Source organism: Symphalangus syndactylus, chromosome 14 (assembly GCF_028878055.3).
Source record: "Symphalangus syndactylus isolate Jambi chromosome 14, NHGRI_mSymSyn1-v2.1_pri, whole genome shotgun sequence".
Lineage (NCBI taxonomy): Eukaryota > Metazoa > Chordata > Mammalia > Primates > Hylobatidae > Symphalangus > Symphalangus syndactylus.
Window position 1 is genome coordinate 72,255,887 of NC_072436.2, and position 24,964 is coordinate 72,280,850.

Consider the following 24,964-nt stretch of genomic DNA (forward strand, 5'->3'; position numbering starts at 1 on the left):
TTGCGCTATCAGTCCCTTTTTGCCCCTTTCCCCTCCCAGTATCTCATAGCTAATGCCTTCAGGTGTTTGTTCAGTTACAGCCTAGCTCAAAAGGAACTGTCCTGGCTACCCTATTAAAAAATACAGATATACCTGGCTCTCCTTTCCTCCTCTATTTCCTTTTTCAATGGCATTTATCCTTTTCTGACACAGTTTACTTACGTATTTTGTGTTCCCTGACTACTGAATAAAATGAATGAAAGCTCCAAAAGGGTGGTGATTTGTCTCTTGTTCACTGATAGCCGCAGCCCAGTTGTCCAGAGTATTACCTAGCTCTCAGTGTTTACCCAATAAATAATAAATTAATGTGATACCGTTTATGCAGATTGTGATTTTATAATGCTATTCAGTATTTTTAAAAGGTAAAATTGGCATTTCTTGAGATTACATTTATTTGGTAACTTTGCTTTCATTTATTCAACTTTACAGTCCCTACATGTCCATCACTGTAATAGGCACTTGAGATGCTCCAGCAAATGACATCCCTGGGCCAGAGAAGTTGGGGATGTTTTATATCCAGAACACCTGTATCGCCAGATGTGCACTAGTTACAATGGGTTCTGTGACTTGTTAAAACATCCCAGGAGTAAAGGTTTGTTAAGCCTAAGCAAGTAGATGGATTTAAGCCCCAAAGCTCTTTTCTTTTTTTTTTTTGAGACAAGGTCGTCTTCTGTTCATCTAGGCTGGAGTGCAGTGGGATGATCACAGCTCACTGCATTCTCAGTCTTCTGGGGTCAAGCAGTCCTCCCACCTCAGCCTCCAGGGTAGCTGGAACCACAGATGCATGCCAGTGCCTGGCTGTTTTTGTTAAGACAGGGTGTTGCTATGTTGCCAGGCTGGTCTTGAACTCCTGGGTTCAAGCGATCCTCCCACGTTGGCCTCCGAGTGTTGGGATTACAGGCTTAAGCCACCACACCTGGCCCTTTTTTTAAACCTACTTCTAACAGTCTTAAAAGTAGACAAGATGAATGTCCAAGGAGCATGAGCTTTCTTGCATACCATCCTAGTTCTACGGGGCATGAGAGTTGGAGCCCAACTCTTCTGGAGCGAGTGACTAGGAGGAAACCCCATGGGTCTCCCTTGCCAGAAATACCTAAGAAATGCTCTTCTCTCAGGCCCATCTCCCAGGCAGTGTATCAGTGAATACATACGTTAAGTATATGTCAGAAAATCCTACCAGATACTGAGTATCCAAAATCATAACCCTTAGGGTGGTAGGCAGACACGATAATTACAATATAGAGTGACACGTGCCATTGAAACAGGTAAGGTTGGAAGTATTAGATTTAGTGTCTTGGCCTTAGAGAAGGGTTTAATGAAGTTATTTAACTCAGGTTAAGATCAACTGCCAGTATGATTGATAGTCAAATTTATTACCTCTATCCCTCCTTCATACTTTCCCATCCCAAGAATTATTAATTGGGTTCCCCTAACATTTTCTCTCCCTTTCAAAAGCCGCAAGTAGTAGTACTACTACTACTGGGGAACAGGAGATACAAACGCTTAACTAAGCGGCGGCGGGGTGAAAGCAACTCCTTAAACCAACGTTCAGCATTCCACATTTTAGCAGCTGCTAGGGAAATATATTTGCTCTCTTGTATTGCTGACAGTTGTAATTACATAGGAAATCTTCAAAAGGAAGTAATTTGGATAATACCAAAACATTATTTCCCTTTAATACAGATAACCCATATTTTCCCAATTGAAATGATGCTTTTAACTTCCTGCTCCGTTCCTTGAAAGTCGATTCAAAACATTTATGGTCACCTAGCAATGGTTCAATTCAGTTCAAGTGCTTGGAAAACCTGATTACAGGCATGGGCCCATTCCCCAGGAAAGTAAATGAAGTAGTCACAATTTTGAATTTAACTTCCTGGGGAAAGGATGAAGGTAGGCAAGTACCTCTGAAAACCTGTACAAGACTCCAGAATAAAAAAGTCCCAAATCTTATAAAGGTATGAGTAAAAGGATCTGATACCATTGTACACATCCTTGCTCCATGCTGCTGTTGCCAAAGGATAAAAAAAAATTTGAGGTGGGATATAACTCAGCAATTTCCATGTGGATTCCCAGTTGAGTATTTTGCAAAAAAAAAAGCATTAATGAATGAAATTTTTAAAAATACCTAAGTATATCCAATCCCACATACTGTACAAACTAGCTTAGAACAGTGGGATATGTAACTGATATAAAGGAAATAAGCTCAACAATTTTTCTTTTAGTTCCTACATGAACTTTCTAATACTCCCATTACTGAAGTTTACATGTTTTCATCAAGGGTTTTAGAGATGATGCACAAGAGAAGTATCAAAGTTAAGTTTAATAAAGTAAGTTCCTTCCATTTTGTAATGTATAAAATAATACTATTTAAACAGGCAGAAACTAGCTAGTCTGCATTTATAGAACATAGTTTTTTGGGTGGGAAAAAAGCATTCTTTCATCATTTCACCTGTACTAGAAGAAACAGACTTATGATGGTTCTTACTATTTTTCAACTTTAGAATTACTCATTCAGTAGAAGCTGTATTTCAAGTACCCAACCATTCAGTTTTTCACTTTCAATGTAATCTTCAAAAATTACGTGAGACATTCAACATACTTTATTATAAAGTAGGCTTTGTATTAGACGATTTTGCCCAACTGTAGGCTTATGTAGTGTTCGGAGCCCTTTTAAGGTAGGCTAAGCTATGATGTTCGATTTTTGGTATTTTCAACTCACAGTGGGCTTATCTGGACCTAAACCCATCATAAGTTGAGAAGCGTCTATATACCCAACATTGGTTTTGTATACTTTCATTAAATACTCCTTTGAAAAATAAAGCTTTCTTCACATCAACCCTGTGATGTAGGTCTTTAATTTTTAAAACTGCAAAACAGGTTCCAAGATGAGCTCTTACTGATGTATATGGTATAATATGGTATAGCCAAAACCACTGCTTATGACCTCTCAAATATTCACACATCAAGGCCAGGCGCAGTGGCTTACGCCTGTAATCCCAGCACTTTGGGAGGCTGAGGCGGACGGATCCCTTGAGGTCAGGAGTTCGAGACCAGCCTGCTCAACATGGCGAAACCCCATCTCTACAAAAAATATAAAAAATTAGCCAGGCATGGTGGTGCACACTTGTAGTCCCAGCTACTAGGGAGGCTGAAGCAGGAGGATCACTTGAACTCAGGAGGCTGAGGCTGCAGTGAGCTGAGATTGCACCACTGCACTCTAGCCTGGGTGACAAAGTGAGACCCTGTCCGCCAACAAACAAATATTCACACATCACCCAGTATTAAGGAAGGGTCATCATTCAGAGAGGTTTTTCTGAGACAATCTATTAAATTACAATTTATAAAGAAATGCTTATAAATTTGTATGAAGTTATACATTTATAAATATAAAAGTAAAAATCCATATAGAGCTGTTTAAACAAGAAGTTTCCCTCTGAGAGGATTACAGACTATGCAATCTGCTACATGTGATTTCAGATAAATGATAAATTATACCTAATGTGTAAGTATAATAGAATCAATTTTTGATATTTAAATTATCCTAAAACCTGTTGAGTGTGAATACTCTTAAATCCTTCTTTTCTGTTTATGCTTCTGACTGAGAATGGAAGAAGGCTTCAAATGACTGAAATTGTTCAGATGGTTTCTTGTGACCGACCACTGTATTTTTCTCCAGAGTCCAAAGGCAAGATAAGTCTCTGACTTGAAATCAGAATCGATCTGCTGATCTGCTAGCCACAGCTCGAATATTGCCATAAACCTTGGAAGGAGGATTTCCTGCAAAGGGGGAAAAAAAAGTATATACAGAAATAGACTCACATTTATAGCGCCTAGAGTCGTCCCTCAGTGTCTAAGGAAGACTGGTTTCAGGACTCCCACAGACACCACAATCCTTGGATGCTCAAGTCTCTTATATAAAAAATATGCACATTAACTACACACATCCTCCTATATACTTTAAATCATCTCTAGATTACTTATAATACCTAATACAATGTAAATGCTATGTAAATAGTACTGTATTGTGTTTTAAAATTTGTATTATTTTTAATTTGCCATTATTTTTATGTATTTTTTTTCTGAGTATCTGATCTGCCATTGGTTTGATCCGCAGATGTGGACCTTGCAGACAGAGGGCAGACTGCACATGAAAAAGGGTCTAGAACCCTAAAAAGAACAGAGACATTTTCTTTAATTGGAAATTACAAAACAAACAAACAAAAAACACCTTAACGGAAATAATACCCAAATATTCTCCAAAAACTATTTTAAACTTCTAAGAGCGAAAGGCACTTTGTTGTTAAAATATTTCAAAAAGAAGGCAATCACTGAGGCCTGGGAACCAGAGAATCCCAATTTTCCCAGCAAGCCACTAAGATCCTGTAACTCTTATCAGAAGGTACTGACTTTGCTGCAGGATCAAGAAAATGGGTTAAGTGGATCAATTAAATTGCCTGAAGCTGTTCAGCAGCTCTTCCTTTGTTGAACCTAAAATGTGATGTTCCCTGCTACTCTGGAATGGTTTTTCTTTGCATCTTATCAGGAAGGCAGCAAAGATTTAAGCAATATTACCCAATAAACACTTTCTCTTCTCTTGCAAACAAATGGAATCTACGCAAAAAATTTCTACTTCCGGCTGGGCGTGGTGGCTCGCGCCTATAATCCCAGCACTTTGGGAGGCTGAGGTGGGCGGATCACAAGGTCAAGAGTTCGAGACCAGCCTGGCCAATATGGTGAAACCCTACTAAAAACACAAAAATTAGCCAGGCAAGGTGGCGGGCGCCTTTAGTCTCAGCTACTCACAAGTCTGAGGCAGGAGAATCGCTTGAACTTGGGAGGCAGAGGTTGCAGTGAGCCGAGATTGCGCCACTGCACTCCAACCTAGGCGACACAGCAAGACTCTGGCTCAAAAAAAAAAAAAAAAAAAAATTCTACTTCCTTCTCTAGGCCCACCTTTGCCAGCTCCCAAGGGTTTCTACTTGCGATCTTTAATATTACCCTAAATTGCTTTGCAAATGTGGTTTTGACTTCCAAAATTAACTTCCTATCCCTCCCAGAGAAAACACCAAAGAAAGAAACGGCTATTACCCAAGATTAGGTTGCAAATGGCAGTTCTTGCCATCTTGATATTTTGGAAGGAGCCAAGGATGTGAACTTTCCTGAAAGAAATAAAATGAGACAAATTAGTGGCTGGGATGCAATGACTCACACCTGTAATCCCAGCACTTTGGGAGGCCAAGGCAGGTAGATCGTTTGTGGCCAGGAGTCTTAGACAAGCCTGGACAGCATAATGAGACCCCATCTCTACAAAAAAATTCAACAGTTAGCTGGGTGTAGTAGCACGTGCCTGTAGAGTGCCAACATGCCAACCTGAGTGACAGACCGAAACCCTCTCTCTCAAAAGAAAAAAAAGAAGACACATTGTAAACAAAAAAGCATTTCCTTACCTAAGTCCTGTACTCCAAAAATGCTGGAAAATCATGATAGAGTCAGATTCTTTTATGAAGGCAGTGGTTATGGCTGCACAATTCCACGAATATACTAAAAACCACTTTTTAAAAGGGTGAATTTTATGGTATATGAATTGTATCCCAATAAAAAATTATTAGAAAAGACAAAGAATTGTTTGAAAAAGTAAAATTTGTGAAGATTCTTGGTTAATGATGGCTCCCATCCTGTGAGTGCTTTTTGTGCCAGGGCTTTCTATGCATGCCCTCATTAATCCTCACATGACCTTCCTGTTTTACAGATGAGGAGAGACGTTTATAAGAAATCAAAAAGCCTGCCCAAGATGACACACTGGCAGAGCTGGTTACTGAATACCCATAAATGCAATACTGTACTCAATTTCAACATAATTGGTTTTCAACTGCAAAGTTTCCTAAAGATTATCTAAATTTCTTCAGGGCTCTGAGGATCATTTAGACCCTTTTAATGGGCATTCTTTACTGAATGACAAAACTGACAAGATACAATTTTGCCTTTTTGAGTCCATCTTCCAAACTGTTTTCACTGTGCCCTGTACAAATCAGCTAAAGCTTCTATATCTTCAACCCCTGTTAATATTCCCTTCACCTTCTGGCTTTAACTAAGGCCAGATCTCAAATGGTGGCCAGTTTTTCCTCCACAAACTAGGTACCTCTGGGCCTGGGGGAGGAGCGGGTGCCTTCATGCCACATCCAGACCACATGCTCTCCCTCCTGCCTCCCTAAAAACCCTTTGGCTTTGGATCTGCTCTCAGGCCACATCACCCACCACCCTGCCTGGCTGCGGTCCTCAGCTGCCCCTGCAGATCACCTGTGAAGACGTTAGCTCCTGGCTCGCTGTCTTTCTCTTGCTATTCCCCATCACCATGCTCGATCATGTCAATACCCATGAAGATGATAATCCCAACATGCCAGCCTCTCAGGTCCTTGATATCCTTTATGCCAACATGGGGTCTTGTTTTCCACCCTACTCCAGCGTCTTCCATCCATGGTCACACCCTGGACTTGGTCATTACCAAAAACTGCAGCCCCCCATAATTTCGATTTCAAACATCCAACTCTCCCTTCACCACTTTCTGTCATTCCAGCTCATATCTACACAAATAATCCTTCCCCCCATCCCAGGACCTCCCATCTATGGATCCTACCCACCTTCACTGCCCCTCGCCCCCTCACATCCCACCTCCCTTCCTCTGCTCACAATCATCCAATGACTTCCTATTCACTCAGAGTAAAAGCCAAAGTCCTTATGATGACCTCAAGGCCCTATTATTTTTGACTCATCTATCACTCTCCACTCTCTCCCTTTCGTCCTTGGTCAAGCCTCCTTGCTCACTGCCAGATGTGCCCTCAACTCAAGATCTTTTGCTTTCCCCTTCCTCTGTAATGCTCTTCCTCCAGACACCTGCAGATGAACAAAACAAACATTTACAAATGTTCCTTCCTCAAACTCCACTAAAATGACAGGAAAGACGTAAGGCCAAAAGGAAGAAGAGAGTGATAACAGTAGCAAAGTCCAGAAAGGTGGAAAGCAGATGGAGGAGATGGAACTGACTGTGCAGACCCAAGTCAACTGATGCCTAAATCAGCAGCGGGAATATCAAGAAGCAGAACTCCGGGAAAGAGACTCCAAGGCAGGGGACAGGGAACCCAGGATGATGGCTGTGCAGCCAGAATGCAGGCAGAAAGCATGGGGGCGTTTTTGGAATAGACATCTCCAGGAGAGATTTCTCAAATATTAGATGCATTCTAATACATCAAGAGGAGACACAGACAACATATAGCTTCTTACTGAATTAGTACGATGAAAATGAAGAAAGGACATAGACACATAAGAGTTACTTCCTCAAGTGAAAACAATGCTGCAAAAGAAACATAAGGCAGTCACAGTATTTCACCTGGCTCAGCTCTAAGTACCCTGAGCACTGATTTCTGTTTTCAGGTAACACTGAACATGAATCTAACAAAAACCACAAGGGGACCATCAGGAGGACAGAGAAGAATAAATCGGAGTGTCAGAAAGGCTGAGTGTGTGCAGGGGAAGTAAGGGGGTGAAAGACAGCTAAATCTTCATCTTTGATGGTAGAAAGTCAAGAGTGAATCTGAAAAATAAGAGGCTGTATATGAACAAAATATCTGGAAATAGAGACAAGTAATTTTTTAAGATAAGCTAAAAGAGTTGAAATTGGTTCCCCTGAAAAGGGTGAAATGGAGGTAGGCAGTAGAAATTTTTGGCTTTTTTTTTTTTCTTTTGAGACGGAGTCTCGCTTTGTCCCCCAGGCTGGAGTGTAGTGGCGCAATCTCGGCTCACTGCAAGCTCCACCTCTTGGATTCACACCATCCTCCTGCCTCAGCCTCCCAAGTAACTGGGACTACAGGTGCCCACCACCATGCCCGACTAATTTTTTGTATTTTTAGTAGAGACGGGGTTTCACTGTGTTAGCCAGGATGGTCTCAATCTCCTGACCTTGTGATCTGCCCGCCTTGGCCTCCCAAAGTGCTGGGATTACAGGTGTGAGCCATCGCGCCTGGCCAATATTTGGCTTTTTAAAACTATGTGTATGTTTAACTTTGATTAAAATTATTTAAAACAGAGCATGACAGATGAGGAAATAAATACAACAAAAACAGATAAAGTGGGAGTAGTTTTGCTGCAGAAAGAACCAAAGTAATGGGGCAATAGTTGGAAAGGAGTGGAGGCTTCAAGACACAGAGGCAACATCATTTCCCATCTGCTTGTATTAAATACACCTGGAACCAATTGTTTTTAGTTTTCTATCTGGCTTACATTATACTGTATTTTGCCAGGTTATTGGCAACTCATCAAAAATAACTTTTATAGGTACACAACAGCCCATCTAACAGCTTTATTATAATTAATATAAACTGTTAAATGTACATTTCCAACTAGCCTGTCTACAGCAAAAGCAAGAGATAGTACATCTCTTAATTTCAAGTAGTTTGTAATTCAGTTTGTAAGAAAACATAAAAGATGTAAGTAATACAGTAGCAACATTATTCACATAGCCACAAACTGAAAACAACCCAAATGTCCACCTACTGTGACTGGATAAACAAAATGTAATACAGCTGACTTTTGAATAATAGGTTTGAACTGCATGGGTCCAGTTACACACAAATTTTTTTCAACACATATATTGGAAGATATTTTGGAGATTTGAAAAAATCCAGAGAGGAGCTAAGTATTGTAGAAATGTCAAAAAAATTAAGAAAAAGCTATGTCATGAATGCATAAACCGTATGTAGGTACTAGTCTATCTTATTTACTACCATAAAATATACACAAATCTATTATAAAAAGTTAAAATTAAAACTTACGCACACAAACACGAGCCATATATGATGCCATTTGTAGTCAAGAGAAATGGAAACAAATGCAAAGATGCAGTATTAAATCATAACTCCATAAAATTAACTGTACTGCATACTGTACGACAACTTCACAGCCACCACCTATTGATCTTGTGGTGAGCTCAGGTGTTGCAAGTATCCACTTAGAATGCCATGTGATGCTGATCACATGTGATGCTGATCATCTCCTATGAGCAGTTTTGACTCTCCAATAAACTGTCTATCACAGTAGAAAGTGATTTCTCGCAGGTTCTTGCCTGTTTTTAATCTTAGTGCAATATTGTAAGCTTTGGGACCATGGGACCCATGTCGGGTGGGTCCCACATAAAGTGCCACTAGTGATGTTGGGAGTGCTCCAAAGAAGCACAGAAAAGTCATGACAGTACAAGAAAAAGGTGAACTGGCCAGGCGCGGTGGCTCACACCTGTAATCCCAGCCCTTTGGGAGCCCGAGGCGGGTGGATTGCGAGGTCAGGAGATTGAGACCATCCTGGCTAACATGGTGAAACCCCGTCTCTACTAAAAATACAAAAAAATTAGCCGGGCATGGTGGCAAATGCCTATAGTCACAGCTACTCAGGAGGCTGAGGCAGGAGAATCCATTGAACCCGGGAGATGGAGGTTGCAGTGAGCCAAGATTGCACCACTGCACTTCAGCCTTGGCGACAGAGGGAGACTCCATCTCAAAAAAAAAAAAAGAAAAAGAAAAAGCTGAATTGCTTGATAGGTACTGTTGACTGAGGCCTGCAGCCGCAGTTGCCCACCACTTCAAGATAAATGACTATACCATAGGACCATTGTAAAAAAAAGAAAAGGAAATTCATGAAGCTATCACTGCAGCTACAACAGATGTGAATACACCTGCAGTTTTGCCAAATACCCCTTTATCTTATAAAATAAAAATAAAGCTTCTAGGACCCCAGGCAAGACAGAACAGACTGTGGCAATAAGATATCAAATTGTAAACATGACCTAAGACCACCTGGGCAAGGGTTAAGTCATACACCCTACACTTAAAGAGTAAACGACATTCTAACGGCCACGGGATATTTTTTTTTTCTCTAGCAGCTTAACAAGCACTGACCTTGTGATAAACAATATTAAAACAATTACAGCTCACCAATAGCTAGATACAGATTGACCCCAACTTCCCCCTTCCCACACTCTGTTCCACAAACAGTAACTATAGCTTTGACTGGACAAGAGACTGATCCCAGTAACATCTCCTGATAAGAGATCACTGACCATGGACTGGTTCTACCAGCTTCCAGAGGCAGTGCATTCGGTCGTCATGTCCCTGTCCCTACTTCATCTTGTAACATACAGGATCTAATTGTCAGGTATTTTAAATGTTAAGTCTCCACCCCAAAGTGACCAGGGGTTGCATGTTACATTTATTCAGTATACAAGCATTAGGACCCCTCTTATATTCAGAACTCCTCCTATAACCTGTTAAATAAGTATACTTGGCCAACCCATTCAGCATAAATTCCTGTCTCATCCTTTCCTCCTTCAAAGTGCCTGCTTTTGGTCTCTGCTGAAGGCTATACTTCCCAGCCTGTCAGAATGGCCACCCTGCAGACTGCAACCCTTCCTAAGAAATAAAGTTTCCTCTCCAAATTTATAGATCTTATGATTCTTTTCTTGACAATCTCAAATTGGAAATGCAGCTTTTATGTGGGTGCAAGATTGTTCTAAGAAAGACATATCTATAGAGTCTAATATGATGGAGAAAAAAATTAAGTCATTATGTGACAACTTACAGCAAAAGGAAAGTGAAGGATCTAAAGCTGGAGAACTGAACACCAGCAAAGGATGGTTTGATAATGTTAGAAAGAGGTGGCTTTAAAAATGTCAGGATAACAGGAGAAGCAGCTTCTGCTCACCAAAGGGCAGCAGACAAGTTCCTAGATGCCATTAAGAAAATCATTGAGGAGAAATAATATCTGCCTGAACAGGTTTTCTGTGCAGATGAAAAATGTCCTGTTCTGGAAAAAAATGTCACAAAGGGCAATTATTAGTAAAGAAGAGTAGCAAACACCAGGATTTAATGCAGGAAGGGATAGGCTAGACTTTACTGTTTTGTGCAAATGCAGTAAGGTTTATGATCAGGACTGCCATTATCTATAAAGCTGCTAACCCCGATGCTTGAAGGGAAAAGGTAAACACCAGTGGCCTGTCTTCTGGATGTACAAGAAGGCTTGCACAAGGAGAGCTCTTTTTCTGGATTGATTCCATCGATGCTTTTTCCCTGAAGTCAGGAACTATCTTGCCAGTAAGAAATGCCTTTTAAAGCTCTTTTGATGTTGAGCAATGTCCCAGCCACCCAGAACCACATGAGTTCAACACTGAAAGGCAACAAAGTGGTCTCCTTGCACCCAAACACTCTCTAATTCAGCCTCCAGAACAGGTAGTCATAAAGACCTTTAAGGTTCATTACACACACTACTCTATGGAAAATAGTGTCAATGCTATGGAAGAGAACTTGATGGAAAGAACATCGTAAAAGTCTGGAAGGACTATGCCATTGAAGACACTGTCATTATTATGGAAAAAGCTGTGAAAGCCTCACGCCTGCAACTATAAATTCCTGCTGGAGAAAACCACGTCCAGAGGTTTTGCATGACAGTACAGGATTTACGACAGAGCCAAATAAGAAATCATGAAAGAGACTGTGGATATGGCCAAAAGTGAGGGGTGAAGGGTTTCAAGATATGGATCTCGGAGAAATCAAGAGCTAACAGACACTATGCCAGAGGAATTAACAGAAGACGACTTGATGGAGGTGAATGCTTCTGAAGCAGTGCCGGGTGATGAGGAAGATGATGTAGAAGCAGCAGTGTCAGAAAACAAGGTGACATTAGACAATTTGGCAGAAGGTTTCTGATTATTCAAGATGCTTTTGACGTCTTTTATGACATAGACCCTTTTATGACGTGGGCACTGAAACTAAACAAACTGTGGAGGAGGATTGGTACCCTACAGAAACATTTTTAGGGAAGTGAAAGGGCAAAAAAGTCAGAAATTACAATGTATTTCTGTAAAGTTCCAGAGTATGCTTGCCTCTCCTGCCTCCCCTTCCACGTCTTCCTCCTCTGCCACCCATGAGACAGCAAGATTAACCCCTCTTCCTCGTCCTCCTTAGCTTGTTCACCATGAAGACCTTTATGAGATCCACTTCCACTTAATGAATAGTATATAGATTTTCTCTTCCTTATAATTTTCTTAATAACATTTTCTTTTCTCTAGCTTACTTTATGAAAGAGTACAGTATACAATACATATAACATACAAAATATGTGTTTATCAACTGTTTGTTATTGGTATAGCTTCCAGCCAAAAGCAGGAGTAGTTAGTTACGTTTTGGGAGAGTCAAGTCATACATACGTGGATTTTCAACCATGTTGGGGGTTCAGCATCCCTAATCCCTGCAATATTCAAGGGTCAACAGTATCCCTGTGCAATGAAATAGTACTTGCCAATAAAAAGGAACTACTGATACACCCAACAAAATGGAGAAATCCAAAATAACATGCTAATTAAGAGAAGTCATACACCAAAGCCTACATACTGTGTATTTCCATTTATATGAATTTCTAGAAAATGCAAAATAAGAGTGACAGAAATTAGAGCAATGGTTGTCCCAGAAAAGGGTGGGGGCAGGCAACCGACCATAAAGATGCACGAGGGAACTTTCAGGGTAAGAGAACTGTATGAGTGTCATGGGACTACAATATACATTTGCCAAAAACTCATTAAACGGGATACTTAAAACAGGAGAATTTTATTGTATGTAAATTATGCCACAATAAACTTCTAAAAAGTTGGTTTAACTAGTAAATTTTAGGTTAACACTTATAAATATACTTATAAATTTACCAGTAATAAACTTAATGACAGACTATATAATTTCATTGGCAAATCAGTTACAGTTTTAGATTTCTAAATTCTTTTTTTTTTTTGAGACAGAGTCTCACTGTCGCCCAGGCTGGCTTCGAATTCCTGACCTCAGGTGATCCACCCGCCTTAGCCTCCCAAAGTGCTGAAATTACAGGTGTGAGGCACCACGCCTAGCCTTTTTTTTTTTTTGGAGATGGAGTCTTGCTCTGTCGCCCAGGCTGGAATGCAGTGGTGCAATCTCGGCTCACTGCAGTCTCCGCCTCCCAGGTTCAAGCAATTCTCCTGCCTCAGTCTCCCAAGTAACTGGGATAACAGGCATGTGCCACCACACCCAGCTAGTTTTTTTGTATTTTCAGTAGAGACTGGGTTTCACCATGTTGGCCAGGCTGGTTTTGAACTCCTGACCTCAGGTGATCCGCCCGCCTCGGCCTCCCAAAGTGCTAGGATTACAGGTGTGAGCCACCGTGCTGGGCCATGGATTTTTAAATTCATGAAAGCTTTCAGGGCTACTCAGCCAGTCCATGAGTTAACGATGATTTAACTGAAGATTTTTTTTTGACTTTGTAATTGCGTCAAAATGATACGCATTCAGAATGCTCTTCAGTTTTCAAAGAGAAGTATCCTATGATATCAAATGAAGTATCAAATGAACTTCTGACTTATGAGATCTTTAATTTACAACAGGTTTATCTGGACGTAACTCCACCATACGGTGAGGAGCATCTGTATATGGATTTTTTAAAATTAATTAATTTTTTATTTTTTGGATACAAGGTTTCACTGTGTCACCCAGGCTAGAGTGCAGTGGTGCCATCATGGTTCACTGTGGCCTTGACATTCTTGGTTCAAGCAATCCTCCCACCTGAGCATCCTGAGTAGCTAGGGCTACAGGTGTGCACAATCACGCCTAATTTTTATACTTTTTGTAGAGATGGGATCTCCCTATGTTGCCGAGGCTGGTCTTGAACTTTGGGACTCAAGCATTCCTTCCTCCCACCTTGGCCTCCCAAAGTGCTGGGATTATGGGCATGATCCACTGTGCCCAGACTATATGTGGTATTTTTATTTTTATTTTGTTAGAGTCTCACTCTGTCACCCAGGGTTGAGTACGGTGGCATGATCATGGCTCCCTGCAGCTTCAACCTTCTAGGCTCAGGTGATCCTCCCACTTCAGCCTCCCAAGTAGCTGGCACTACAGGTGTGGGCCGCCACACCTGGCTAATTTTTGTATTTTTTTGTAGAGAAGGGGTTTCACCATGTTGCCCAGGCTCGTCTCAAACTCCTGAGATCATGCCATCCACCTGCCTCAGCCTTCCAAAGTGCTGGGATTACAGATGTGAGCCACCATGCTTGGCCATATTTTTAAATGTGGTGTGCATTTGCACATTTCCAGTTCAAAATAGCTTCTCCCAAGGGTCCATATTTCTGACTCTAGGCTCAATCCATAGATCAAACAATGTAATTATATTCCTGGCTTCAGGTAAAGAGGGCCACCAACACAGTAGTATAGTTATCCTTAAAGTATAAAGAATGTACAAAATTTAGATTCTATATAATGAAGAGTCCTTCAGTATGGAGCAAAATTGAGATATTAAATGAAATTATTTCAGGATTTAGTCGCAGGTACAACCCTCCTCCTCTCAGTCAACTGTTCAGTTTCCCACCTTCAAAGCATTATATAATCTCTGAGCCATCTGCCAGTAAGATCCCCAGCCTGGGCAGCTTCAACCTCAACAGGGGTAATCCCAGCTTCACTTCTGGCATCTTTATTTTAAGCCCCTATCATCTTATTTATGTTCACATGTAACTGCTCTCTAGTTTTCCCTAATGTACGATATTCCCCTCCTTTAATAAAAGGCCTTAACATATATATGTATATGTATAAAGCAGATATATATTTCTAAAGACTCACAAGGGCATCTGAAATAGTGATTGCTTGTTCTCCCCTAGTGATTTAATAGATTCCCTTAAGTATGTATGTATGTATGTATGTATGTATGTATGTATGTATGTATATATGTATTTATTTATTTATTTGAGACAGAGTCTCACTCTGTCGCCCAGGCTGGAGTGCAGTGGCACGATCTCGGCTCACTGCAACCTCCTCCTCCCAGGTTCAAGTGATTCTCCTGCCTCAGCCTCCTGAGTAGCTGGGACTAATGGCGCATGCCACATGCCCAGCTAATTTTTGTATATTTAGTAGAGACAGGGTTTCACCATGTTGGCCAGACTGGTCTTGAACTCCTGACCTTAGGTGATCCGCCCACCTCAGCCTCCCAAAGTGCTGGGATTGCAGGCGTGAGCCACTGCGCCCAACCCGAGATATTATTTAAATCTTCACCTATAATAATTTCTTTTAATATCATTTCTAAACATTTCTTCCTTGTTAAATGAGAAAAGAATATATAATTTCTTAAATTTTCTCAACTTAAGCCTCTTTCAAAGTTGGTGACTATCTATTCACCCAAAAGTATACAGATGATTCCCAACTTAAGATGGTTCAAACTGGGATTTTTCAACTTTACAAGGGTGCAAAGGTGATACACATTCAGAATGCTCTACTTCAAATACACATACAACCATTCTGTTTTTCATTTTTAGTACAGTATTCAATATTCAACACTCTGTCATAAAGTAGAATTTGTGTTGGATGACTTTGCCCAACTGTAGGCTAATGTGTGTTCTGACAACGTTTATGATAGGCTAGGCTAAGCTATAATGTTCCATAAGTCAGGCATATTAAATGCATTTTAGACTTATGATATTTTCAATTTATAATGGGTTTATGAGAAGCATTTGTACTAAGATTTAGCAGCAACATTATACATAAAATACAACTGTTATGACTTTCTTAAAACAAAAGATCAAATATGACAATAATTTTCTCAAGATCAGATACTTACACATCAGCCAAAACTATCCGCGTCCGTGTCACATTCTCTATGGTGAATTTGGTTTTTCCTCCTTTGCCGGCGATTCTTCCTATTGCCCTGGATAGATGGTCTCCCTTTAGGGGTTTAACTAAACAAGAAAAGCAAGATCTCAGGAGGCAAGCCATTCTAGTGTACCACCCACTTCCACATAAAGTTTAATCATAAACTAAATTTCTCTAAAGGACACAAAGTGTATATATATATATATATATATTTTTTTTTAAAGTTGCTAAAAATACAGCTCAACTGATGCTATTAGAAAACTGAGAGTCACATCACAATACAAAGTCAGCGACACAAGAGCACAGACCACCACACACTTACCATCTGTAATTTCAAAAGACTCTAGGAAGAGGTCATCCAACCTGATGAGGGCAAGTGCATCCTATAATATAAAAACAAACACCGTGAAGCCCCTTCCATTTGCGTACCTGAAAAAGAGTAAAGTGCAAAGCACTATGGAACTAAAATCCACAAACTCTAGCGCTAGAAAGCTTTTTTTTCTTTTTTCCTTGGAGACAGAGTCTTACGCTGTCACCCAGGCTGGAGTGCAGTGGCGTGATCTTGAATCACTGCAATCTCTGCCTCCCCAGTTCAAGTGATTCTCCCACCTTAGCCTCCCAAGTAGCTGGGACTGCATGCATGCACCACCACACCCAGCTAATTTTTTTGTATTTTTAGTAGAGATGGAGGGTATTGCCATGTTGGCCAGGCTGATTTTGAACTCCTGGCCTCAAGTGATCCACCTGCCTCGGCCTCCCAGAGTGCTGGGATTACAGATGTGAGCCACTGCGCCTGGCCTTTATTTTTTTTTAATGCCTAATCCATTGAAATGTTCACACTGAATATTTTTCAAGTCCCCATTTTAGATATCATGGAATTACTCACCTCCACCTGAAAGCCGAGAATAAAAGCTTTCACAAAATCAGCTGCTTTTGTCAGAGCACTAACATCCTTGGTTTCTTTACAAGTCTGTTAAAAAACAAAAAAGGGTACAAAATACCGGTGAGAATCAAACAGAAAATGTCCTAACAAAATACTAGAAATGTCCTTTCCCATTATTGGAGAATTTCCTTCACCACCACCTTTCCCTAATATATTCTGTATAACGCAGGTTCTGGTCAGATAAGTGCTATATTTTATTTGCAAAACAAAACCTTCCCAGCTCCAAAGCTTGGCTGTTCCACCCAAAGAGTGTCAAATAACCGCACTATATGATCAGATTTTGGGGTTAACAGCAAGACTCCTCTGGCACAACCCAATCTCTCGCATTCTGAAGAACCTCTACCTTCTGTCCATCCCTTCAATGCCCAATGTCCTCTCCTCTTCTCTCTCAAGGCAGTCTTCCCTGGGATTCCTGACTTAATCTTCGTCGTTATCATTTATATGCTGATGTTTCTTAAACCAACAGCTTCAGGCCTAACTACCTGCATGCACTGATTGGGGAAATAATCATTGAAGCACTGCACCTGTCCTCAAAGTTTATTTGAGAAATGCAGAAATAACTGTTATTCATAAAATGCCTACCACTATAAATAACACGCACTATAAATAACATGCATTACACACCATAACTCTAACCTTCACAACAACTTTGAATGTTAAGTGATACGACTACCTTCGTATGTGAGGAAACTAAAGTACTAAAAAGCAAAAAGGGTACGATTTCAACACAGGTCTGATTTCAAAATTGTTACTTCCACTGTCCCATGCACATTCACGGTCTAATTGAAGAGACCACGTAGTCAACAAATTTAAAACCATATGGGCTTGTGCAATGGGAAAGTCCCTAGGGCTTTCCCATTTAAAACTAGGCCCTAGTTCCAATCCTATATGTGACCTTAGACAAGTCCCATAGATACTTTAGATCTTGAGTTTTCTCATCAGTAAAATAAGGAGGTCAGAGTAGAAGATGCTGAGTGTTCCCTACTAGTATAACAGAAAATTTCCCTTATTAGCCTGATAATTATGGCCAAGTTTCCTCACATCTTTAAGATGGGAATATCCTGAAGACTAAATGATGTAGAGCATGGTGTAATACCACTGTGTGTCTGGTATATGGCAGCATCAATAAATGTTAGTGGAATCCAAAGTGATTATCTTGCAATAAATAGGACAGTGAAGCACATGAAAAGTTTAGGCACTGAAGATATGACTGAAAAATGGACATACCATAACAGAGAAAGAACTTGAGCTAGACTCGGAAAGATACTGGAACTGAAGTAGAAAGAGAAAGGAGTAGGGAGGAGAGGACCTCTTTCAAAGGCCAAAGCCACCAAAAAGTATGGACATAAACTTTATGATTCATGAGAGACAAACTTGTGACTGAGTCTCCTACTTGAAAAGCAAGTTAAGTCCAAAACTTTTTCCTTTAGGAATGTTGAAGATGCGCACACCTGTAATCCCAGCACTCTGGGAGGCCGAGGCGGGTGAATCATGAGGTCAGGAGATCAAGACCATCCTGGCTAACACGGTGAAACCCTGTCTCTACTAAAAAATACAAAAAATTAGCCGGGCGTGGTGGTGGGTGCCTGTAGTCCCAGCTACTCAGGAGGCTGAGGCAGGAGGATGGCGTGAACCCAGGAGGCGGAGCTCGCAGTGAGCCGAGATCATGCCACTTTACTCCAGCCTGGGCAATAGAGGGAGACTCCATCTCAAAAAAAAAAAAAAAATTTTTTTTTTTTTTGAAATGCCAGGATGTTATAAAAGCATTGTGATCTGGGAAAATTAATCTGGCACTGGCAGATGGATAAGTGGAGAAAGGAGAGACGTCAAACGATGAAGCAAGGGAAACCTACAATGAAACAATACTCCTTGGCAGGAAACCATAAAAGCCTGAATGAGAGAATGGCAACAGGGACAAAGAGGAGTTACTCTATCATGTTCTATGATATTTTAAACTTTATCAACTATTTAGAATAGTGCCTCTCTTTGTTCCATTATTATATTCCATTAACAGAGATGAGACTATACCAGTCCCGATGATGGTAAAAGAATCCTTAAAAATGAAAATATAATTAATTTTGGTTATTGATTCTGGTATGAAATTGGCACCCAGAAAAGAAAGCCCAAAGTAAATTTTAATGTCTAATTCCTGGATTGATAGCACGGAATTTAAAATATATACATAGGCCGGGCGGGGCAGCTCACGCCTATAATCCCAGCACTTTGGGAGGCCGAGACGTGCATATCACCTAAGGTCGGGAGTTCGAGACCAGCCTGGCCAACACGCTAAAACCCAGTCTCTAATAAAAATAGAAAAATTAGCCAGGTTTGGTGGCGGGCACCTGTTAACAGTGAGCCGAGATCATGCCACTCACTCTAGCCTGGGTGAAAGAGAAAAAAAAAAAAAATATATATATATATATATATATATATATATATACACACACACACACACATGCATATGTTTCTTATCAAAATAATACATTTTTTAATCAAAAGAGCACCATTAAAACACAGTCATGCACTGCATAATGACATTTTGATCAGTGACCAAATGCTCATACCATGGTGGTCTCCTAACAGTATAATGGAGAATACACAGAAACCTGATATATGGCACTGGATACCGGCAATGCAGATCAAGTAGATGAAATGACTGATATTCAGTAATGGTGCTGGGACATTTGGTTTTCCATATGAAAAACATATATAAACAAATATACACATACCACCTAGGTTTGTGTAAGCACACTCTATAATGTTCGCACAAGGACTAAGTCATCTGACAAAACATATCTCAGAACATATCCCCGACGCTGACTGTATATACTTCTTGTAAAGCAGCAAGTGCTTATGTTCATTATTTACCTACTTCTGTTTATGACAATCTCTTTACTCGACCTTTTCTCAATTTGACATAGAACATTATAAAAGATACACAGAAGCAGAGCCAGTATTTTGGTATGATCTCAGAACTAATTTACAAGTTCAATTAATATTTGTATCAAATGCAGATTTTTAAGGCATTTGGGAAGTTCAAACTCGATATGGTAAATTTTTAAACTGGACAAAAACCATAAAACAGAAAAGTCCCATTAAGTAAAGCCTATTCATGCCTTTTCATCTCTGTAGGAGAGAAAGCCTGGTGTATTGGGAAATGGTTGAGATTTTCCTTACCCTGATTTCTACATTCCTTGATTTCAAGTTAAAGCGTATCTGAAGTCCCAAATGTTCCACAATAGGAGTAAATATCTTCATCCAGTTTTCTTTCAATGGTGTGTATCTGTTAGCTGGGACTGGAATTTTCCTTGTTTCTTCTTTCCCACTCTGTAATAAAAGAACACACAACTCAGAAGGCTATGGAGGAACGGTGATGGAATTTAAAATGACATCTGATCCACAAAGGGCCTCCTTTAACTGAACTAGTTACACTTCAAAGAATCACTTCTCTCTGAGCATCACGGCAGAACAGCCCCACCGCAGCTTCAACATTCCCCAGAGGCCACCGGCTTGATCCGCGTCTGGCCCTTGCCTCGTTGCTGTCCTAGGGCCCCAGCCACATACCAGGAGCCCGTCCCCACAGAGGGGTGGGAAGACGGGCCTCTTCGCCGGCCTGGCCTCCTCTGTGTCCATGCGGCCTGCATCCCCGCCCTCTCCCGCTGCGGACAGCTGTTCAGCCTGTCGTTTCTTCGCCCGTCGGCCACCCTTGCGGGTGACCTGGGTAAAGCCCTCCTCTGCCCCGGCGCTCTGCGCTTCCATTTCGGATTCCATCCCCGGGAATCTTAAGGCGCTTCCGGCTGAAACACGTGCGCAGCTGCACCGCGCAGGAGCCAGCCTCAGCCAACCACCCCTGCAGCTCCGCCCCTTTCCTAAAACGTCACAGGCCGGGGACCTCCAGGATTTGAGGCCGGGGGGGAAAACAGGGTGTAGGCTGTCCTAAGATATGCCTGATGCTCATTGTCTCACTCCAGCCGCGCAACTCCCAACCCAAGTATTTTGTAATCTCTAATATGTATGTGTGCGAAAGGCAGTGGGTAAAGGCGATAAACAAATTCGTGCTGTTGTGAAGGAACATTTTGTGCGATCGCAGGAGCGCATCTGGCATTATCCGGAGATAACTACAGCCAACATGCTAGGGCATCTGGGGCAGAATACGGAAAGCGGGAGGGACAAATTACCAATGTTTGGAGTCTGGTTTCCAGGTTGCTTTTTTGGTGGCTCTGGGTGTGGCGGTTGCCGTAGCTGAAATCGCCTGCACCATGTCGGCCTTCGAGAAGCCTCAGATCATCGCCCATATCCAGAAGGGCTTCAACTACACGGTGTTTGACTGTAAATGGGTGCCCTGCAGCGCCAAATTTGTGACCATGGGCAACTTCGCACGGGGCACCGGCGTCATTCAGCTGTACGAGATCCAGCACGGGGACCTGAAGCTGCTTCGGGAGGTGGGTGCCGGGTCAAGGATCCGGACTGCGGTTGGGGGCGAGTGCGGATCCTGGGGTCTGCATTCCTCTTTGCCAGAGCCTTCGTCCAGCGTCCCCCAAAGCATGGCTTGAGCTGCGCGAGACCAGAGAAGCTGACCGCCGACTGAGGAATGTGTCCTATTTAAAACCTTTCTTCTCATCCGCGGGGTGGTTCCTCCGCGCCCAACCGTCCTGCCACCCCCAGTGCAGTCCAGCCAAAGCGGGCACCAGGATGCCTGCAGTGTGGTTGGAAGAGGCAACCTAACACATTCGACAGGTATCAGTTGAGTGCCTGGTATTCCCAGGCATGTGAATGGCAATGTCCCCCATCTCATGGAGTTTATTTTCTAGTGGGAGAGATACTCAGTTCAATAATCAAAGCAACGATACATAAATACAAACCGAGATGAGTTGTCTCACACAAAGGAACACGGTTACGGTTCAATGAGAGTGAAAACAGATTTGGGATGAGTGAAAACAGATTTGGGATGAATGAAAACAGATTTGGGATGAATGAAAACATTTTGGTATGTGCAGAAGCTAACTAGGCCAAACTAGGAGTAAAGGACAAGGTTTCCAGGGCTTCTGCACATGCAGAAGCTCAGTGATGGGAAGAAGTTTATCTCCTTAAGAAACTAGAAGGATAAGCAGGAACCAGACATTGCAAGATCTGTAGGACATTCAAAGGATTTATGCCTTTTTTCTAAGAAAATCCGGACACAATTGAAAAGATTTAAGCAGGGTTGTGGCAAGATTAGGTTTGCAAGTTTTTTTTTGAAGACTACTAGTGAAAGAATTAGAGAATAATGATAGTAGCTAGCATTTTATAGCTGTTTATAGTTTTTAAAAAGTCTTGATTTGGGTTACCTGAAAAAAAAAAAAAGATCAGTCATAATCAGATCAGGGTTGTAATAGACTACAAGTGCAGGGTAGGTTAAGAACTCTGGGGATCAAAATCTATGGAGAGAATCTGCTTGGAGGAGGTAGGGATTAAACTGGTAGATAAAGGATGAATACAATTTGAACTGTTAAGCCTAGAATAGAAAGTATGTAAGACCCCATCCCGCTTTAAGTTTCCCTGAATGACAAACATGAAACATGGCTTATTTTTTTCTACCTTTCCTTGTATTGTTCATCACTTAGCTTCCGGTAACTAGTGGCTTTTTTTTTTTTTTTTTTTGGAGACAGGGTCTCAATCTGTCACCCAGCCCGGAGTGCTGTGGTGTAAACACAGCTCACTGCAACCTCCGCCTCCCCACCTCAGCCTCCCAAGTAGCTGGGACTACAGGTGTGTGCCACCACACCTAACTAATTTTTTTGTACTTTTAATTAATTAATTTATTTATTTATTTTTATTTTTTTATTTTTATTTTTTTGATAGAGATGGGGTTTCACCGTGTTGCCTAGGCTGGTCTCCAACTCCTGGGCTCAAGCAGTCTGCCTACCTCGGCCTCCCGTAATACTGGGATTACAGGTGTGAGCCACTAAGCCCGACTACCTGTTGCTATTCTAATGTCCAGTTCAGATTATCTAATGTATGATGCCCTTCCTGATTTCTACACAAAGTAAAATTTCTTTACATTGCATTTTGGGTTGTTTTTGTTTTTTGTTGTTGTTGTTTAGAGATGGCATAGCTCTGTCCCAGTCTGGAGTGCAGTGCTACTGTCATAGCTCGTTGCAGCCTGGAACTCCTGGGCTCAAACCATCCTCCCACCTCTGCCTCCCAAAGTGCTGGATCAGGTGTGAGCCATCATTAAAAAGAAAAGGGATTTAAAGGATTTATTCCTTTTTCTTTTCTTTTTTTTTTTTTTTTTTTGAGACGGAGTCTGGCTCGGTCACCCAAGCTTGAGTGTAGTGGCGTGATCTTGGCTCACTGCAACCTCTGCCTCCCAGGTTCAAGCGATTCTCCTGCCTCAGCCTCCCTAGTAGCTGGGATTACAGGCACGTGCCACCACGCCCAGCTAATTTTTTTGTATTTTTAGTAGAGACGGGGTTTCACCATGTTGGTCAGGCTTGTCTCAAACTACTGACCTCAGGTGATCCACCCATCTCGGGCTCCCAAAGTGCTGGGATTACAGACATGAGCCATTGTGCCTGGCCATTTATTCCTTTTTCGAAGAAAAATGGGACATGATTGAAATTTTTTTTTTTTTTTTGAGACAGGGTCTCACTCTTGCCTAGGATGGAGTGCAGTGGCAGGATCAGGGCTTAGACCTGTGAGTTTTTAAAATAAGAACAAGCCTGATGCAGTGGCTAACGCCTGCAATTCCAACACTTTGGGAGGCAGTGGGGTGGATTGCTTGAGCCCAGGAGTTCAAGACCAGCCTAGGCAATATGGCGAAACCCCGTCTCTACTTTTTGTATAAAAAAAATACAAAAATTAGCTGGGCATAGTGATGCCAGCCTGTAGTCCCAGCTACTTGGGAGGCTGTGGTGGGAGGATCTCTTGAGCCCAGGAGGTCAAGGCTGCTGTGTTCGCATCACTGCGCTCCATCCTGGGTAACAGAGAGAGACCCTGTCTCAAAAAATAATAAAATGAAAATATATGATTTATGTGTATTTCAGAAGTATACTTACTCCATCAAGTGGAATAGAGTAGTTGGTCTTTTGTAGTGACTCTGGGGAATTTCAGCAAGTTTTAAAAAGATAATTTTCTTTTGTAGCAAAAATAATATGTGTTTGTGATAGAACAGTTAGAAAATAGGAAAATAAAGAAAATATCACCCATAATCTCAATGCCAGGAATAACCACTAAGTGTATTTTCAGGCCGGGCGTGGTGGCTCACGCCTGTAATCCCAGCACTTTGGGAGGCCGAGGCGGGCGGATCACAAGGTCAGGAGATCAAGACCATCCTGGCTAACACAGTGAAACCCTGCCTCTACTAAAAATACAAAAAATTGGCCGGGCATGGTGGCGGATGCCTGTAGTCCCAGCTACTCAGGAGGCTGAGGCAGGAGAATGGCGTCAACCTGGGAGGCGCAGCTTGCAGTGAGCCGAGATCGCGCCACTGCACTCCAGCCTGGGTGACAGAGCAAGACTCTGTCTCAAAAAAAAAAAAAGAAAAGAAAAAAAAGTGTATTTTCACCTGGATCCTTTGGATCTTCTTTTTTTCTACCGTGAGTTATCTGAGAACACACTATTTCAAGGTACTGTGTTTAACAAGGACCAAAGATATTTAAAAGTTGAGTCCTTTCTCCTAAAGAGCCTACTGCCCAAAAAGAGGGTAAAACTAATACAAAAATACCTTTAAGAACTTACATTGGGCTGGGCGCGGTGCTCACACCTGTAATCCCAGCACTTTGAGAGGCAGAGGCGGATGGATCACAAGGTCAGGAGAGCAAGACCATCCTGGCCAACATGGTGAAACCCTATCTCTACTAAAAATACAAAAATTAGCTGGGCGTGGTCAGGTGCGTGCCTGTAATCCCAGCTACTCAGGAGGCTGAGGCACGAGAATCACTTGAACCCGGGAGGCAGAAGTTGCAGTGAGCCAAGATCGCGCCATTGTACTCCAGCCTGAAGACAGAGGAAGACTGTCTCCAAAAAAAAAAAAAGAACTTGCATTGCATTTGGCTGTTCCGGTGCAATGGAAAAAAATTTTTAAATAGAGGTTAAATACTGGTCCAGTAACTCCCACTCCTTACTGTGCATCAGGATCATTTGAGTGCACTTTGTGGCTTGTGTGTGTGTGTTTTAAAACATTTGTGCCTTGGTCCCACCCCTAGAAATTCTGACACAGTGGTACATCTTTGTTGCATCTGGAGTAAGGTTTAGAAATCAGAATATTTTTAAACTTCCGCAAGGTGATTTTTCTAAAGAGTCTCAGAGC

The 24,964-nt window shown here is 41.6% G+C and overlaps 2 protein-coding genes across 3 annotated transcripts in view; one reads left to right on the top strand and one right to left on the bottom strand.

Moving 5' to 3' along the window:
• Positions 1–2,340: 2,340 nt before the first annotated feature.
• PNO1 (partner of NOB1 homolog) lies at positions 2,341–20,550 on the bottom strand. Of its 2 annotated transcripts, XM_055242774.2 has the most exons (7): positions 20,239–20,550; positions 19,852–20,001; positions 16,618–16,701; positions 16,054–16,114; positions 15,700–15,817; positions 5,128–5,198; positions 2,341–3,816 (listed from the first exon to the last, which is right to left on the bottom strand). In XM_055242774.2, exons 1-7 carry the CDS (start codon positions 20,443–20,445, stop codon positions 3,749–3,751), a joined length of 759 nt encoding a protein of 252 aa, XP_055098749.1. In that variant the 5' UTR covers positions 20,446–20,550; the 3' UTR covers positions 2,341–3,748. The 2 variants fall into 2 exon arrangements, with proteins under 2 accessions (XP_055098749.1, XP_055098750.1); XM_055242775.2 differs by lacking the exons at positions 2,341–3,816; positions 5,128–5,198 and adding an exon at positions 13,382–13,418 and having other exon boundaries at positions 20,239–20,523.
• Positions 20,551–20,796: 246 nt separating this feature from the next.
• The window catches only part of DNAAF10 (dynein axonemal assembly factor 10), a 28,201-nt gene continuing 24,033 nt past the window's right edge, over positions 20,797–24,964 (top strand). Inside the window, exon 1 of the mRNA XM_055242772.2 lies at positions 20,797–21,116. Coding sequence (XP_055098747.1) covers positions 20,934–21,116 — 183 coding nt within the window. The 5' untranslated portion in view covers positions 20,797–20,933. The remainder of the gene's footprint in view (positions 21,117–24,964) is intronic.

Coding starts and splice junctions, on each gene's coding strand:
- PNO1 (XM_055242774.2), bottom strand. CDS start 20,445: ATGGAATCCGAAATGGAAGCGCAGAGCGCCGGGGCAGAGGAGGGCTTT. Junction 16,115..16,617: donor TTCTCGGCTTTCAGGTGGAG/GTGAGTAATTCC, acceptor TTTATATTATAG/GATGCACTTGCCCTCATCAG. Junction 3,817..5,127: donor CATTTGCAACCTAATCTTGG/GTAATAGCCGTT, acceptor CCCCCTTTGCAG/GAAATCCTCCTTCCAAGGTT.